This window comes from Diadema antillarum, unplaced genomic scaffold (assembly GCF_040938485.1).
Source record: "Diadema antillarum isolate AM-2024a unplaced genomic scaffold, OU_Dant_1.0 seq00001704_RagTag, whole genome shotgun sequence".
NCBI lineage: Eukaryota > Metazoa > Echinodermata > Echinoidea > Diadematoida > Diadematidae > Diadema > Diadema antillarum.
The window spans coordinates 1-18,456 of record NW_027272394.1 but is presented as its reverse complement, the minus strand read 5'-3'; the positions used below and the strand labels follow the sequence as shown (position 1 = coordinate 18,456).

Here is an 18,456-nt window from a genome sequence, read left to right as displayed (position 1 = left end):
ATACTCGCATACAAATTTTAGGGCAATACCATCAAAAAGAAAAGAAAAGAATGATAAAATAAAATGGGTGGACCGTAAAAAAAAAGGTTTAGCCGCAAAATTGATTTTGATTGGCTCCCACACGACAACTAGGGGACTTTGACAGAGCACACGATGATTGCAAATATAAATAAAATATCTCTTTTTCTAGGCAGTTAGTTGGACTCATCTTAACAATGCATTTCAGAGACAAACAAACCTTACGATTTGAAATGGGTGTATATGGAGATTATGCATATCTTCATGTTCATTTAATATCCATGACTTTTGACCTCATTTTATTATCCCGAAATGTGTATGTGGACTGTTTCTTTCTTACGTCGCTATAAACATATTCTGTCAGTTCGATGAAAATCTGATAATCTATTGCGATTGGGAAATTAAAGAGGCCCTGAAATGCAAATGCATGTTGATTTGTGTTGATTTATGATACCTTCAACATCACCTTTGCGGTGGAACGAATATCTAGAAACATTCCATATATTTTGTAACTTCTTTTTCTTCAATTTTTCTTTAGATTACTTGGGAACGCCCACAAAAAAAAAAATCCTTCCAAACCAATATTCTTGAGATGACCTCATCTGTCAATCATTGCTGAAGTACTGAAATGTTTAACAAAAGGCATTGGAATGCACCTTCCTCTTGACTCAGCATAATTTGCATGTTTCTGTGATGATGTGACTAACAAAAGACATGGCGAGGGAACATGCAAGTTATGTTGAGTCGAGGGGAAGGTGCATTTCAATGTCTTTCGTTAAACATTTCAGTACCTTAACCATGATTGACAGATGAGGTCCTCTCAAGAATATTGGTTTGGAAGGATTTTTTTTTTGTGTGTGGGCGTTCCCAAGTAATCTGAAGAAAAATAGAAGCAAAATCGTAAAAAATATATGGAATGTTTCTAGATATTGGTTTCAACACAAAAGTGGGGGATGTTGAGGGTATCATAAATCAACACAAATCAGGGCCCCTTTAAGCTTCTCTGCTTGTGATGTCTTCTACGACTCCTATACGATCTCTGACCTCTTGCCCCAAATCCATTTTTTTTCTTTTTACTTGCATTAAGAACATAATTTAACCTGCAAGTTTGGCGAAAACCTGATCTTTTGTTCCTGAATCATTTTTGAAGATGAAGCTTAATTAGGTCTATTCTTTCTCTCTCTCTCTCTCTCTCTCTCTCTCTCTCTTGCCCTTTATAAGATCACAGTGAACTTTGCTCTCTAAATGTGATTGTTTCTTCCTTTCAGTATACGAACCAAGCGTTTAAGTTGTGTGTGTGTGTGTGTGTGTGTGTGTGTGTGTGTGTGCATGTGAAAACCCAATCTTGAGTTCACTATCGTGCACGTTTGACGCTTGCCGTCAAAACTCCTCCAGAGTTGTCATGATAGATGTGCCCCACAAGTTCGGTAGAATTTTATCATCCGTATTATTAGTTATTGAGATATTCTTATCGACCCCTATAATGGAATTATTATTTTTCTTTTTGTTGCTGCTGTTGTTGTTGTTTCTTGTAACCTCTATGACCTCTGCTAATTTGTTATTTGATCTCACGATCCAAAATCTAATTGTTTCTTTCTTGCTTCATATTACGACCACAAACTGTAAATTTCGTGAAACCACTTACACTGCTTATCCTGAATAGCGAAGGTCTGGAAGCCAGACTAGTTACTCCGCGAAGCGCAACGTAGAGCTGGCAGTGAACTGCGCGAACGTTCTACGTTCACCACGAGCTCTATGGTTCGAAAAGGTCAACACGAGGTTATTGGTCGCTGGCTTATTGGTCGCTAAATTCATGGTAGCTGTTTACACGTGTTCTTGCCAGAAAGGTATTGGCGTAACAAGAATCAGAATGGAAACAGACGAAGTTGAAAAGGATGCCGGTTCTTCGGCACCTAAAACTAAAGAGCATGCCTTGATCGCTGCTGATCTTGAAAAGGTTACAGATTACGCGGAAGAAAATGTCATATCAGGGCAAGATATGAGCACGGTAAGTAACACTACAGAGCTACATCCGAGCCGAGAGAGGGTATAGTCCCATGTGTGTGTATTTGTGTAGCTTGTTGTTCCAAAATGTGCTGCGTTTTTGATTGAGCTAGAACTGGCACTAGTATTAGTAAATGGCCCAAATGTATTTCCATTTCGCTCGTAACCATGCAGATATCTCGAATTCCGCATTAAATTGCACTAAAGTCATTGTTTACAAGGATACGAATTATTGTACATTTCAGTTCGGGAAACCCACTCACAAGGGGGGCCCCTCCTTGTAACCCGTCCCCCTTATAAGTAACCCCGTCCCCCTTATAAGTAACCCCCGGGGCACCCCTTATAAGGAGTCTCCACGCTTTTTTGCAATGCAACGCGAAAATGAAAGGACTGCGGCAATTCGCTTGATTATGTCCATAAAGCTTCACAAGTTTCCTAGTTACGAAATTTGAGCAAAATCGGTTCGAGGCATCATATCTAAAATCATGGATTTAAATGCGATGTCAAACGACCCATGCGAATGCTGAAATGCAAGCGATTACTGGCGTGAGTGTCGCCAGGCGCGGCGGCGCGGCAATGCTTGAGTGCAGACGTGGCGACTGAGTACGGAGACTTTCGTTCATTCAGGTGGCTTTAAATGAAGGAAAAATAACAAAAGTAACGAAATAGTTAACCACCTACCTTTGCAATTGGTATGCATATATACAAAAGGATACGTTCCCATAGGGTTGTCCAGTTGAAGTCGTCCCTAAACAAAAATTTTAAGTTGAAACTTGCAAGTTTCGCCGATGAAGCTTGAAATTTCCAACAGCTCCCGCATTCAGCAAGTTGTTCAGCGCAGCTCGGAGCTGTACAACTGGACAACCCTATGGGAACGAAAATAAAAGCATGCAAATATTTTTGCTTGCCATGTGTTCCAGTATCTGATGGCTTGATTCCGCAGAATTAAAAACAAGCAAAACTCTTCTCACTTGGCCGAGGTATCAGAGCGCGAAAAATTAGTCGCGTGAAATAGTACAGTATATTGATGATGTCTACTTGTTTTGTACCAAAACTAAGGTAATGAGATCTTTATTGCCTTAAAGGACAAGTTCACCTTCATAAACATAAGGATTGAGAAAATGCAACAATATTAGTAGAACACATCAGTGAAAGTTTGAGGAAAATTGGACAATGGATGCAAAAGTTATGAATTTTTTAAATTTTTGGGTTGGAACCGCTGGATGAGGAGACTACTACAGCTTGTGAGTCATATGCGTACAACAGTATAAAGAAAATGTAAAAGAAAATTCAACATATTTTCACTTTTTTCGCATAATAAAAGAGCACTTGACTTGCCTCTTTCTAAAGGCAGGGGGAATACTATTACCCATAACATTTGTCGGTAACGAGTCAGGGGAATGTGTACTTTTTTCAAAAGATGGAATTTTGTGAAATTCTCTAAATTTTCCTTATATTGTTGTACGCATGTGACATCTAAGTTATTCATACACTGCAGTAGTCTTCTCATCCAGCGGGTACTGCACAAAAACTTCAAAAATTCATAACTTTTGAACGGATTGTCTGATTTTCCTCAAACTTTCAATGATGTGTTCTACTAATATTGCTACATTCTCTCAATCCTTATGTTTATGAAGGTGAACTTGTCCTTTAATATTGGGATATCACATTATTGCCTGCATATGCTAATTTTATTTTATCAAGTCTTTTTAATTTTACATGTACTGCTGCTAGTGATGGTAGTGAGTGCCAATTGTTGTGATTTTTGTGCATGTTCTGAGACAACTGTAGATAGCTTACTATCAGCCTCTCACTCTTAGTCTTACAATAGTTGAATGTGCATTAACTACCCTGAGAAAATAGATTACAGGTACCGTACTCTCCTCCACAAATAATTGTGATGCATTGGCAAAATTCCAATGCAGTGTGTGAAGATCATTTACCAGAATTTGGCAGTCTGTGTCAAGGTACATACAGCATGGCTGTAAACGATAATCAAAATACTGTAAAAGTGGAAATTTTCGCGGTGTTGAAATGTTCGCGCATTTTTGCGCATTGAACAAGAAACTAGCGAGAAAATAAGAGCATGTGAATATTTTTGCTTGCCATACGTTCCTGTGCGTGATGTCTTGTTTCGCGGAATTAAAAACACGCGAAACTCTTCTGACCCGGCCAAGCGTGAAAAATAAACAAAAATTTATATATACACTGTGTATGTATGCCTTCTGGAGAAAATTATTTCTTTAAAAAGTTAATGTGTGTGTGTGTGTGTGTGCATACATGCTAGGGTATTCTTTTTTTGTGGAATAAAAAGTAAGGGACATTTGTGTAAATGAACTCATACAATCTTGTAATCTTGTGTTTTCCTCTTCTACCTATTACATAGGCTCTTGCAGCATTAGGTGGAGAAAGAACAAAGGAGCAGACAGCAAGAGCAGAAAGGTATGACCTGTCTGAGACGTTTGATATAAAGTCTTGTTTGTGATTTACTGGAAACTAAAGGGTACAGTAGCTAATTGTACTTTTCATGTGCTTGTGTAAGTGAGCCATGGCAGTAATTATTCATGAAATTTCAAAAAGTGAGAACAAGTTTTGAAGACAATGTGTGATGCCATGAGCACAGGGTCCGGTGATGTGCACAATCTTTCCTCCTGTAGGACTTTGAAGTCTTGTTATGAATACCAGTATGCACTTTTATTCTCCCTTCAAGATGAACCAAAGTGTACTTATGAGGTTAGCAATGTGTTTTTTATTTTTTTATTTTTTTATTTTATTTTATTTATTCATTTTTTTTTTTTTTTTTGGGGGGGGGGGGTTCTTGATTTGTTGTTGTTAAAGTGGTGAAAGAAAGTTTGCGGTAATGATATTTTTATTTAAAAAAATCAGTTTGCCTATTTACTGATTTTTTAATCAATGTGGATCAAGACATATTCAGTATTTTTCCCATGAAGTGACATACATGTGTGTTGCCAAACTGGTTTAGTATGGAGGGGAAAATATGTGGAAGATTGTGATGCTATAACAACTGGATTTGCTGTAAAACCAGAAATTTTCACCTGCGTGAAATTTTCATGAATTTTGAGAGGAGCCAAGATTCATGTAATGAAAATGCAAGCAAACGTTCTTAAGTTTCTGGTTTCACAGTAAGTTCCATTGTGTTTTCTTCTTTTTTTTTGTGGACAATTGGAAATAAATGTCACCTGAACTGAAAATGAACTGAACAATAAAGATCATGCATTGTACACTACTGTGTGTACAACCTTTACAAGTGACAGCTACTACAATGCCTCTTTTCTACAGTATTTTGGCATTTCTATCAATTGTCACAGTATAGTACAACTACAACTGTATTTCTGGTGTGTATAATGCACCAGAATTTATTCAACAGTACCTTATTATGTACTTGTATGTTTACATGCATATATACATTCATTATTGGCATAAAATTGTGTTTTAATAAGACTCTTTGTTATAAAAAAAGTTTAATTAGTAAAACCAACTGCCTTTATATGAATTTTTCTTGTCCACAAAACTTTGAAAATAGAGATATATTTACTGGATATGCTATATTGTCATTCCAAGAAAAGAGAAATGCTTCTAAGGTTTGATGATACATTTACATTTTGTATGTTGATTTGACTTTGCTGTCTTTATGCAGGGAAAGAGAACTGGCTAAAGTCACCATCAAGAAAACAGATGTTGATTTAATAGTAAGTTGATGTTATGATCTTAAACAAAGAAATGCCAAAGAAACTTAAGAAAAAACTAACAATTACGGTCTGACTCAGTCCAGCTTAATGCTTTGTTTTCAGTCAAGTTTGTAAGCCTATTTCTTTTTTTCTCTCCAGGACAAGGGAATGAGACATTTCATTTGAAACCCCTTGTTTCATTGGATGAGACTGATTACTACATTTGTATAAGGTGTATGATAATAAGCAAAATGGATATCGCATAATGTGAGTTAAATTGCTATGTCATCAAGCACACATGGCAATAAGTACATACTGTTAAAATCATATTGATGTTCCTACTCAAAACAGTGCTGCAGATTTGATGTCAGTGTGATAGACTTTATTCCATTCATGTTTTGTAATTTGCCAAGCTCCTATTGGCTTGAGTTTTATAAATTATCATATCATCATAGGGTATCATACATTCATATTTATATATTATATAAATGTGTGTGTGTGTGTGTGTGTGTTTAAGTAAATTTGACAAGTAAAAAGACAGGCAAGTTATAGATTTCAGTCCTAAGATACTAACTCTATACACGCTCAGTATTTCTTTGTCAGGATCAGTGAGAGACAATATTTTGCAAATTGAATGCATATTGAGGAGCTACAGTAGATTAAAAGTGAATCATCTGAAAGGGAGATCATGTAGGAAAGACTTGAAATATAAAACCAAGAGTGTGTGATGCATGTGTGTGTGTGTGTGTGTGTGTGCTTATACATGTACTGCAACTATCACAGCTGTTACATATATTGTATAATACATTGTATGTGCATGTGAATTTATGCATAAATGATAAAGTTCCAAATTTCTCTTCCTTTGTGATGGACACAGATTCAAGAAATGGAAATATCTCGATCAGAGGCAGAAAGGAGTTTACGTGAAAACAAAGGGGATGTTGTACAAGCCCTACTGCAGCTGGTCAACTGAAAAGAAAAGGTGCTGAAACTCGAATATCCGAACTGTCATATTCTGCTGTTTCACACCAACTCACCCACTACCGTCCAGCTGGTAGCTGAAGCGAGTCTGGGACCAGAGCAGGCTAATTCATAGCTTGATGCTGTACTGCTGGATGGCAGACCAGTGCTTGTACAAGATAGTCAGATGGCTGCGCAGATTGACGCCACCTTTAGTTCATAGTTAATGAGAAGGAAATAGGGATGGCAGGGTGGTAGGAGAATGGGGATCATATGAATATACCTGTATAGGGATAATTTTGACACATTGCCTTGAACATGGTAGACAGATTCATGACTTAACTGAATGGTCAAGGTAAATTTAAAGAAATGTAGCATAAAAGACTGTCACAAAAAAATAAAGGGTACAATTTCTAACATTTACAAATTACATGTAATACTCGTGGAGATTTTATGTGATATAAAAGAAGAAGAAAGATGTTATTTTGAGTTTCCCTGTGTTACACACAAATAAAGAGGAGATTATAAGAGACCATGCCAAGACTATCAGAACTCAGAATGATTAGTGTAGATTACTTAAAGCATTACTCTGAACAACCAGATGTGATGATTTTTAATGTCAGTAAAGTTATCTTTCTTATTTTAAGATATTTTGGTCTTTTTTTTTGGGGGGGGGGGGTGTCCAAAGAAGTCCTCAGTGTACACTGTATAAAGTTCAGTAATTTTAGATTTCCTGTTTAAAAGTACATGTGCAAGTTGTATGTTAAATAGTTATTTGTTGTAAGCTTACCCTACCCCCTTAAAAAAAACAACTAAAATTAAAACAAAAGGAAATAAAACCAAACCCTATTTGTACAAATCTACACTTCATCCTAAAGTTTAGAAATGAAATTGCGCTGTAACACAGACCAAACATGTGTGAATGCTAGTATGTCTGTGATAACTTTGTGGATGTGCCAATTACATTGTATGCCAACAATGTGTAGTGAATACTGTAAAAGTGGATATTTTTGTACGACTAATTTTTCGCGCTCGGCCAGATAAGAGTTTTGCGTGTTTTTAATTCCGCGGTATCAAGACATCAACTACAGGAACATATGGCAAGCAGAAATATTCGCGTGCTTTTATTTTCGCGCTAGTTTCTGATTGCGCGAAAATTTCAACACCGCGAAAATTTCCACTTTTACGGTAGAGGATTTAGTTGACATGATGTGCTAGCCCCTTTTGTATTTGTTTGAAGATAATAAATGAATGTATATACATTTGTACACTGAAAAGGAATCTTGTATGCGGATGTAGGTTGTGGACTTGAAACGTGTGGTGAGGGTTAAGTAAAAATTAGGTTTTGTATATTGTATACATGATAGCAACCGTAGCAAAAAATACATGGTTGATACTTGTGACTGTAGGCATAAACAGAGCAAGATGAAAGAAAAAGACATCACATTGCCAGAAATCTCATCAACGCAATGCATCATACCTTTTCCACTTGTTCATCATAGAAAAAAAAAGTCTCTAAAATGATTTACGTCATACTAGCGACACGTGCTTAGCATCTTGTGTGTGTGTGTGACAGTGTGTGTTGTATGTGTGCGTATGAATTCTAAACCATAATTTAAGGGGATTGTGATACCTACATACCGGTATGAATACTTCAGGATAATACTGAAAGAAGAAATCCACCCCAAAAATAAATAAACGTCCAAAAAAAAAAAAATATATATATATATATATATATACACACACACACACACACACACATATATATATATATTTCCTACAGAATGATTAAAAAATAACAAAAATCAGATATTAAAAGAAATAAGGAAGATATGGCATTTTGAAATTTCATTTTTTTAAACACATTTCTTGACCTGTCCTTACATGTATGAATACTCACATGAGCGATTTGGTGATGTCATACCCTCACAATTTTTCATGTATGTAATACAGTATATAAAATTTGGGGGAAAATTTTATTTTTAGCTAATACAAGTATAAAAAGCATCTTCCCATACCAAGATACTGTATATCAGAGTCAACACTTGTACTTTTTTATTTTGGGTGGTCTTAACAAGTTTTATATTTACACAGCTAAAATATGAGATTTTTGTCATTTCAATTCTGTATATGAAATTACTAAGAAATTGTGAGAGCATGACATCGTCAACTTGCTGATTTGAGAATATTCAGAAGAACTGGTCAAGAAATGTTTTCCGAAATAATTTGAAATGTCAAAATGTCATATCTTCCTTATTTCTTTATCTGATTTTTGTCTTTTTTGTATTGTTCTTTTGGGGATTATTTTTCTCTTCTTTTAAAGCTTATTTATTTTTTGGGTTGATATCCTCTTTAAACTCCACAAATTATGGTAATCAGACATAACGTGTGGTGCACATGAACTTTTCACTCAACCACAGCTCAGTCAAATAAAGTGTAACATGAATACATGTTATTTAAAATGGAAAGATGATCATATAGGCACATTTATTTCCATTCAATAGATATATAAATTAGTTCAAGTATTTGAGGTACACATACATACATCACACCATGGTACGTATGCAGCATAAAATGTACACCTCATATATTTTTAATAATATATTGTTTTCAAAGATTATACATGTACACTTGTACTGTGATTTGCACTGATTTCAAATTGTCCTAGCAATTAAATTCAATAGCATGAAGCTGAAAATAAAAACAATTATATGTGCAAACCAAATGTTTGTGCAGCAATCCTAATCAAATGAACTACAGATTCATCATGACATAATATTGAAAATATGTTTGTATCATCAATAAGACAGCATAGTGCTATCACAGGTCACAAGGTGACAGTGATGTACAATGTACATGTACAGGTGTATGTACTCCATTGCCAGAGCTACACTGTACATGGGACTTTGAAATGAACAGTGACAAAAAGGACCTACAATGTATTTGTTGTGCAGCAGATAGTTTCCTCATCAGGAATAGATGCACATCTGCCATTAAAAATAATTTTAAAGAACAACAAACAAATAAGCCCCAGACAAGTGAGTACATGTATAATGTAGAACTACTAATAAATGCATTTTGTTTATGGATGTAGGATGGTTCGAAGGTCATGTTGATGCACTCAAAGATCGAACACTTAATTTGTGGCTGTTGGCATACTGTACTAAGGGGTAGTGTTACAAAATACAATTTGTACATAGCTTTTTTTGAAAGCTCAAACTTCCTCCTTCATGCTCTATTTTTCCAGTATACTATTGAATCATTTACTAAGCAAGATGAATCAATGCAGGCCTGTCAATAAAAGACAACAGGATGCCAGAACAAATGTATGCATCTACATACAGTTGTAGTTTGCTTTGAGATGAACCAGTCTATTCAAATGGATTATCTGCAAGTACATTGTACAGTGGACTCCAATTGTAACGAAGTCCTTGGGACTGGCAATGTTCTTACGTTATATCGAAATTTTGTTTTAACCGAATGAATAAACAATAAAAATACATAGAGTTGATAATGTTGCGGCCCTAAATTTTACTTCGTTGTGACCGGAATTTTTGTTATAACCTTGTTCTTTATAACGTGAGTGCACTGTAATTTAAATCATGGCCTTGGATACAAGATCTTGCGACCACCATTCTTGGAATTCTCATTTGAAGGGAAGGCTTTGAGGTGGAGACCCATACAAACAGGAACCTAAAAATGGTTTCAAATACATAAAAAGACTCAAAGTCGGTTCACACTTTAAATTGAGAGATTTCTGTGTCAAAGAAATTGTACTGGAAAATCACTACCATCAGTTGCCATAACAGCACAAGCCATAACATAATAAAGCATTCCTTGGTGCAGTTTTGCTTTGTCAGTCGGAAGAACATATGCATGATAAAGTAAAATGTCTGAAAATAAAAAGTCATTAAATCTCTAAAATACATAAATATTCTCATTCACCAAATTAGCTTTAAAGGACAAGTTCACCTTCATAAACATAAGGATTGAGAGAATGTAGCAATATTAGTAGAACACATCATTGAAAGTTTGAGGAAAATCAGACAATCTGTTCAAAAGTTATGAATTTTTGAAGTTTTTGTGCAGTACCCGCTGGATGAGAAGACTACTGCAGTGTATGAATAACTTAGATGTCACATGCGTACAACAATATAAGGAAAATATGAAGAGAATTTCACAAAATTCCATCTTTTGAAAAAAGTACACATTCCCCTGACTCGTTACGGACAAATGTTATGGGTAATATTATTCCCCCTGCCTTTAGAAAGAGGCAAGTCAAGTGCACTTTTATTATGCCAAAAAAGTGAAAATATGTTGAATTTTCTTTTACATTTTCTTTATACTGTTGTACGCATATGACTCACAAGCTGTAGTAGTCTCCTCATCCAGCGGTTCCAACACAAAAATTTAAAAAATTCATAACTTTTGCATCGATTTTGCAATTTTCCTCAAACTTTCACTGTGTTCTACTAATATTGTTGCATTTTCTCAATCCTTATGTTTATGAAGGTGAACTTGTCCTTTAAATGAAGATTTCTTAATACAAGAATCAAGACACTGTCTTCCCTGCTTACATGAACCATTTATTTGTAAACACTTTGGGACTAAATGTTGCTCTGCAAATTACAAGTATCATCAAATAGACATGAAAACATTGTTCCTGCTTCAGCAGATGAACAGACATAACAAGTGTACCAGAACAACAAATGCCCTTATTGTGGTGTTGCAATAATTGTGACCAAAATGTTCTCCAAATCACTCGATTCACTTCATGAAAACAGCATGCTTGAATGGACAAAAGTTTACCTGATACCTTAAATGGAAACAAGTTTTCCCCCACACTAGTAAACTGTCAATGAGCATATATTGTGTACTTTGCGGTACACAATGATCACTTATGCTGTACCAGGTATACTGTATGTCATCAGGGATTTGTTTCTTTCTCTTTCTCGCTGTTAGTTTGTCACAGTATTTGATTAGAACAAGTCATCTGGCCAGAAATGATCATCTAGGAAGGAAGTCCTGAAAGCCTGATCTGGAAAGTTTGATACCCTCTCTTCCTCCCACGTCCGTTCCACAAGCCGATACAGTTTCATAGTGGCTTTTGCATCCTCGACTGAGGAATGCTCCCCTTTCTGTATCTCCATATGCAGCAGGTGTTTTGCCAGTGCTTTCAGACCAGTAGACTGAGTTGAAACGCCCATCTTTTCAAGGAGGTCTACCAGAGCACGGCATCTACTCGTATCCCTGATGTTCTCTGGTGGATGATGCAGGTTCAGCACGCGGAGATCATTGATGATGGCATGGCCGACGATGATCTTATTCTTGAGAATGTTTTTCACCTGGTCCCTTGACTCCGCAAATGACAGCGCCTCTCGCATATTGCTGGGCCTAATGCCACTCCACCTGGTCCTGTAATCAGTGACTGGCACATCAGGTTTGACATACTGATCATAGATCGTTTTGCCATGATAATCAACAACACTGCATCTCGCCAGAGCACTCACTCGCCCCTTAGGTCCAACCCCGACCATCTCACAATCAATGGCAACAATCTGTCGCTTTTCACTACTTTCCACTTGCGATGGTCCACTCGCATCTTCTCGAACATTGGCTTGATGAGAGCAATCCTCATCAGCCTTGGCACTCGTTGACCCTTCAAAGAACACTCTGTGTATCGCACTGTTTACATCTGGATGTTCTGAAACTTCATCATCTTTTGGAGCAGTAATTTGTGTTGTTTGTTCTTCTGCAATATCACATCGAGGCACTATAGCATTTGCTGGTAGTTCTCTATTCCTCACTGGGTGCCGTATTGTTGGCATGACCTGTGTGATACACATCTGACGCTTTTTGCTGAGACTCACGCTCTGAAAGTGAAGTCTCTTACTGCTCTCCAGGAGCCGTAAGATCCTCCTGGGCATTTTCCTCTTCTGTGACCGGCGTGGTGACTTGTGACCCAATATTGTCGGCGTCAATTTAATCTGCCCCTCAGAGAATTCACATGGTGCACTCCTTTTAGTTCCACCAGCTGATCTCTCCCCCTTGTCCACTTCCTTACTTACAGTGGGCATGTTAACCTGGAGGGACAGAATTAGAAGGACGTACAAAAATGTATGAAAACAAATGGCATACACCATGTACATGTATTTCACAGCAAACGCAAAATGGGCTTTCGCAGCTTAATGATTTGATTAAAGGTAGAATTCTACAGTTCTGTAGATTACTTTTAAGTTTACAATATGTGTAGAGTCTATACCGGTACATATCCCAAATTCCAACATGTAAGACAATTCTGCAAGTGGTTGACTGAGTGTGCAATTCGATGAATGTAACCACACTGACTGATCTGTGATAGTGACTGTCACCACGTGGTCACTAGTGTCAGAATGACTACTAATAAGAGGGAAAAAAAAGACAAACAACAACAAAAGTAATATAACCTCAATAGAAACATTGTACCGGTATCATTCCAGAGGAAAGAGATTTCCCGCCTTGGATACAAGCAATGCATTTGTGTTACAGGAGGGTTGTATTCTTAAATCGTTCAGTTCATGATTATCAGTTGAATTGCAATTCAGTGTTGATGACAGTGAGTGCTATACCAGGGATGCCAAGTTCAAAACATTTTTATGAGTGAGATTTTCATGACTCGGCATCTCGGGGCGCGAATGTGTGCGCGAGGGAGGGGTGTGGGAGGGATTTTTTCCCCTTCGCACAGTAGGAAACTTTTTCAATTTTTAGCTCTTAATGGTGCAATCAGGTGCATGTATACTTAAGTGACTATTTTTTACTTACAAATGTATTTGACAGACAAAAGGGAAATATACCTTCAATTGCAACTACAATGTATCACTTTAATAATCCTTTGAGCTATGCTCATTATTATACGCCCAAGTTGCAGACTTCGCCCTATGCGTGAGAAAAATGGGTGCCATGCATGAGATTGTGAGATGGCCACTTAATGCTCAAGTCTCACGCAGAATGCGTGAGACTTGGTAGCTCGGCTATACAGGGGTCCTACGCTACGGTTCTGTTGTAAGCGATACCCATTCCACTATGCCTATAGACCGATTCCGGTTCGTTGCGGGCAGCAGACAATGTGTGGCACTAGGCACAGCCATTAGCTCAAATTGCAGTGTCCCAGCCTACCCCCCCCTCCCCCACCCCCCCCCCCCCCCCCCCCGGCAACATGTTTATCGCGCACTTGTGTAGCAGGAGTACGCGCACTTGTAACAAAGGTTCGCGCATTAAGCAAGCGTTCGCGCACTCAGTACGAGACGCCTATTGGCTAAAACAACCATGCATCAGTTTTTCATTCCGTGTGTGTGTTAATGTAGGGAGGGGGTGGGGGAGAGGGGGGGGGGGGGGGAGGCCGAGAAACCGCAGTAATGGCGCTGCCCATGCCGATAATACACAAACCGCCTCACAGAATCGGTCGATGGATTGATTGTCATTGAACAGGCAAAATCGTGAAATAGGCCCCACCGCTGAGTGCGTGCACCCGGCACCCGTGCGTTAGCAAGCAAGGGTAGGTCCTAGGGTTAGGGTTAGGCCAGGGTTAGGGACCAAAGCAAAAAACGGGAGAAAGGGAGGACGAAAGATGCTATGCTGTGGAAATCGGCCCCACCGCTGTAAAGTGGGAGTAGTGTCCACTTCACAGCGTAAAATACTTACTGACTACGCCAGGCTGACGATGGACTGGATTCAGGTAGATTTATACAGGTGTATGCCTTGTAGTTGTTTCCTTCCTAATCCGTGAGTCCATCTAGGCATCAGCGTCGAGTCAAGGTCGTGGGGGTCAATTGTCACCTGATACAGAGTTGGATGTGTCAGTCAGGTGACCCCCTAGTCAGGTTAAAGTAACAGTCCGGGTCTGGTTAAGGTCGTGAGGTACAGTAGATAGGAGGGGAAGTTAAAACCAACCATCCCCCAAAACCAAATCCCACTACAGCTGTATCAATTTCGCGTAAACGCCGTTTGGTGGGGCCGCATTCACGAGTATTTATACTGCGGAAGGAAGCCCCACCGCCGTGCTTACCTACACTGTGTACCGATGAACGCCACACGGTGGGGCTGAATTCACGAATATAAACAGGCGAGCCGCCGTAGTATTAGTACGGACACGCAGTGGTGGGGCCTATTTCGGTTCGGTGTAAAAATGGCAGGGGTAAAAATGGCAGGGGTAAAAATGGCAGGGGTAAAAATGGCAGAGGTAAAAATGGCAGAGGTAAAAAATGGCAGGAGTAAAAATGGCAGGGGTAAAAATGGCAGGGGTAAAAATGGCAGAGGTAAAAATGGCAGAGGTAAAAAATGGCAGAGGTAAAAATTGCAGAGGTAAAAATGGCAGAGGTAAAAATGGCAGGGGTAAAAATGGCAGGGGTAAAAATGGCAGGGGTAAAAATGGCAGGGGTAAAAATGGCAGGGGTAAAAATGGCAGGGGTAAAAATGGCAGAGGTAAAAATGGCAGAGGTAAAAATGGCAGAGGTAAAAATGGCAAAGGTAAAAATGGCAGGGGTAAAAATGGCAGGGGTAAAAATGGCAGAGGTAAAAATGGCAGAGGTAAAAGTGGCAGAGGTAAAAATGGCAGAGGTAAAAATGGCAGAGGTAAAAGTGGCAGAGGTAAAAATGGCAGAGGTAAAAATGGCAGAGGTAAAAATGGCAGGAGTAAAAATGGCAGGGGTAAAAATGGCAGGGGTAAAAATGGCAGAGGTAAAAATGGCAGAGGTAAAAATGGCAGAGGTAAAAATGGCAGAGGTAAAAATGGCAAAGGTAAAAATGGCAGGGGTAAAAATGGCAGGGGTAAAAATGGCAGAGGTAAAAATGGCAGAGGTAAAAGTGGCAGAGGTAAAAATGGCAGAGGTAAAAATGGCAGAGGTAAAAGTGGCAGAGGTAAAAATGGCAGAGGTAAAAATGGCAGAGGTAAAAATGGCAGGAGTAAAAATGGCAGGGGTAAAAATGGCAGGGGTAAAAATGGCAGAGGTAAAAATGGCAGAGGTAAAAATGGCAGAGGTAAAAATGGCAGAGGTAAAAATGGCAGAGGTAAAAATGGCAGGGGTAAAAATGGCAGGGGTAAAAATGGCAGGGGTAAAAATGGCAGGGGTAAAAATGGCAGGGGTAAAAATGGCAGGGGTAAAAATGGCAGAGGTAAAAATGGCAGAGGTAAAAATGGCAGGGGTAAAAATGGCAGGGGTAAAAATGGCAGGGGTAAAAATGGCAGAGGTAAAAATGGCAGAGGTAAAAGTGGCAGAGGTAAAAGTGGCAGAGGTAAAGTGGCAGAGGTAAAAAGTGGCAGAGGTAAAAATGGCAGAGGTAAAAAATGGCAGAGGTAAAAATGTTAGAAGTAATGAGAGCGATTTCGTCAGAGATGAACGTATGAAGAGGTTTTGAATGATAACCTGCCAGAGCAAACTGTATTTATCGAATTATCAAATCCAAACTGCAGATTTGAAGAATATTTATTGAATTATGTTTTAAAAAGATTAGAGCACTCTCATTATTCTGAGTTTGATTCAAGTGCAGTGGCGTATTCTGTCTGTTCACAGGAATGATAAACCAGCTAAGAGCCTATAGTAGGCCTAAAAATGGGAAATTATTTTTGTTATTCATTATATTATTATTATTACTGTTATCTATCATTATAAGGGGCTTCCAACAATGCTGCAAAACCCTTAAACAGTGTAATCCTACGTTGTTTCACCCAATGAAGTTATCACACACACACACACACACACACACACACGCACGAACCCACTTTTGGTATAAACATATACTTCTATATACGCAGATATACATACTCTCACATACCCACTCTTACACAAACGAATTCCGCTCACGTCCAGGCTAGTATATTGTCATTATTTTTCATTTTTTTAACTGTTTAGTGTAAAGAAGTGAAGGAGACATAGTCGAAGCAAACCGCTAATTTTTCACCTGTTCTATGCTATTTTCTCACATTCAGGTTTCGTTATAGGAGCCTATCACAAGGTCTGATCGCGACATAATATAGAAGTAAAAATACAAAACGCAAAAAACAAACTACAGAAGACGTATCGGCAGACATAAGAAAGCTCTTGCAAAATATTTTATTACATTGTTCAAGTATCACATGGCGCAAAAACAAATATCTCGAAGTTCAATGAACACTTTGTGGTCACTTTGCAAACTTATGCCTATTAAAACTGGAGACAAACTTTAGCAATAAACTGTTCTAGTGAGAGAAAAAACCGATAGTTTGCCATGGGATTTCTTTCAATCATTGTTGAACGAATCCGCAGGCGAAAAAAAAATGTAAATGTTTGATGCCTTTCAAACTTAGCTGTTGCCCCAAAGCATGGGCGTAAATCCCGGAACACACCAGAATCAGGTCAATAGCACCATTAGACCCAGAGATAATCGCAACTGTAGATTTCAAATGGCGACCATTTTGAAATCCAATATGGCGGACATAAAGAGAGAATTCCAAGTGGCCCAATATCTGAAAATGTTTGCAATATGTTAATGTACATTTCTGCCAAATTTGGTGCTTGTATCACAAAATGCACGATAGGTTTGCTAAGCTGCCCCACTAAGAGTATTTAGTGATACCCCTTTATATACCGGTATAAAACATTTTCGTGTAATTAATGATTTGTTTAAACCCCTATTTTGGGGGTATGGGACATCAAGCGGGGAGAAATGAGACAACCTGGAGAGAAATTGGATAACCATCATGACCAATGTAGGATTTACATGTGCCGCGGGGTGAAATGTAACACTGCCCTATTAAATTTCTCCCAGTGGTAACAGAAACAGTAGAAGATCCCTGCCAATTTTTCATACCTGCATGTCTGTTATCTAGCAATTTTATTTCCAGAAGTTTGCACACTTATTAAAATATCTATTAACATAGTATAGGACCTACCAGATATATAGTAAGTTTGATATTTTACTGACAAGATACCTGTAGAGCTGCATAGTGGTTTAATATGTCCATTTTCAGGTGTACCAAGGCTCATCGTTTTACTGATATATTGGATTGTTGACTGGCCAAGCATTTTTCAAGTTACATGAGTGTCCCATATTTCTCCCCGTGTCCCATTTCTCCCCGGTCTCCCCGTGCTTTATTTCAGAAGGCACGAAAAGCGCGTATTGCGAGAAAGGTGTCAGAAACATGAAGCAAAAAATCTGTCACTTTTACCTCGTCCTCTTGCATTTCAACGACTAAATTTTTATCAATGGCATTTCTATCTCTAGCATTTTGACCACTGACATTTTGACCATTGACAACTTTACCTCTGACATTTTTACCACTGACATAATTATTTACCTCTGACATTTTTGCCCCTGCCATTTTTACCTCTGCCATTTTTACCTCTGCCATTTTTACCTCTGTCATTTTTACCTCTGCCATTTTTACCCCTGCCATTTTTACCCCTGCCATTTTTACCCCTGCCATTTTTACCCCTGCCATTTTTACCCCCTGCCATTTTTACCCCTGCCATTTTTACCTCTGCCATTTTTACCTCTGCCATTTTTACCCCTTCCATTTTTACCTCTGCCATTTTTACCCCTGCCATTTTTACCTCTGCCATTTTTACCTCTGCCATTTTTACCTCTGCCATTTTTACCTCTGCCATTTTTACCTGGCACCCCTATTTCACCCACGAGTATGCCATTGAATATTACAAGTAAGTTTACAACATCAAAAGAAACGAATGGGACTTATCGTTACCATTTGCGCACATGTCTCTGCACGTTTTTACTGTTTGCTGTCAAACCTCGAAACGAATTTACTCACCTC

General features: G+C 38.3%; 2 protein-coding genes across 2 annotated transcripts; one reads left to right on the top strand and one right to left on the bottom strand.

Moving 5' to 3' along the window:
- The first annotated feature begins 1,852 nt into the window (after positions 1 to 1,852).
- LOC139711798 (huntingtin-interacting protein K-like) lies at positions 1,853 to 6,975 on the top strand. Its single transcript, XM_071623650.1, has 4 exons — positions 1,853 to 2,026; positions 4,409 to 4,464; positions 5,681 to 5,732; positions 6,589 to 6,975. The coding sequence occupies exons 1-4, from the start codon at positions 1,889 to 1,891 to the stop codon at positions 6,682 to 6,684; spliced, it is 342 nt and encodes a 113-aa protein (XP_071479751.1). The 5' UTR covers positions 1,853 to 1,888; the 3' UTR covers positions 6,685 to 6,975.
- A 4,455-nt stretch (positions 6,976 to 11,430) lies between these two features.
- Positions 11,431 to 12,598, bottom strand: LOC139711795 (uncharacterized). Its single transcript, XM_071623648.1, has one exon. The coding sequence runs from the start codon at positions 12,596 to 12,598 to the stop codon at positions 11,651 to 11,653; it is 948 nt and encodes a 315-aa protein (XP_071479749.1). The 3' UTR covers positions 11,431 to 11,650.
- Between the last annotated feature and the right edge of the window lie 5,858 nt (positions 12,599 to 18,456).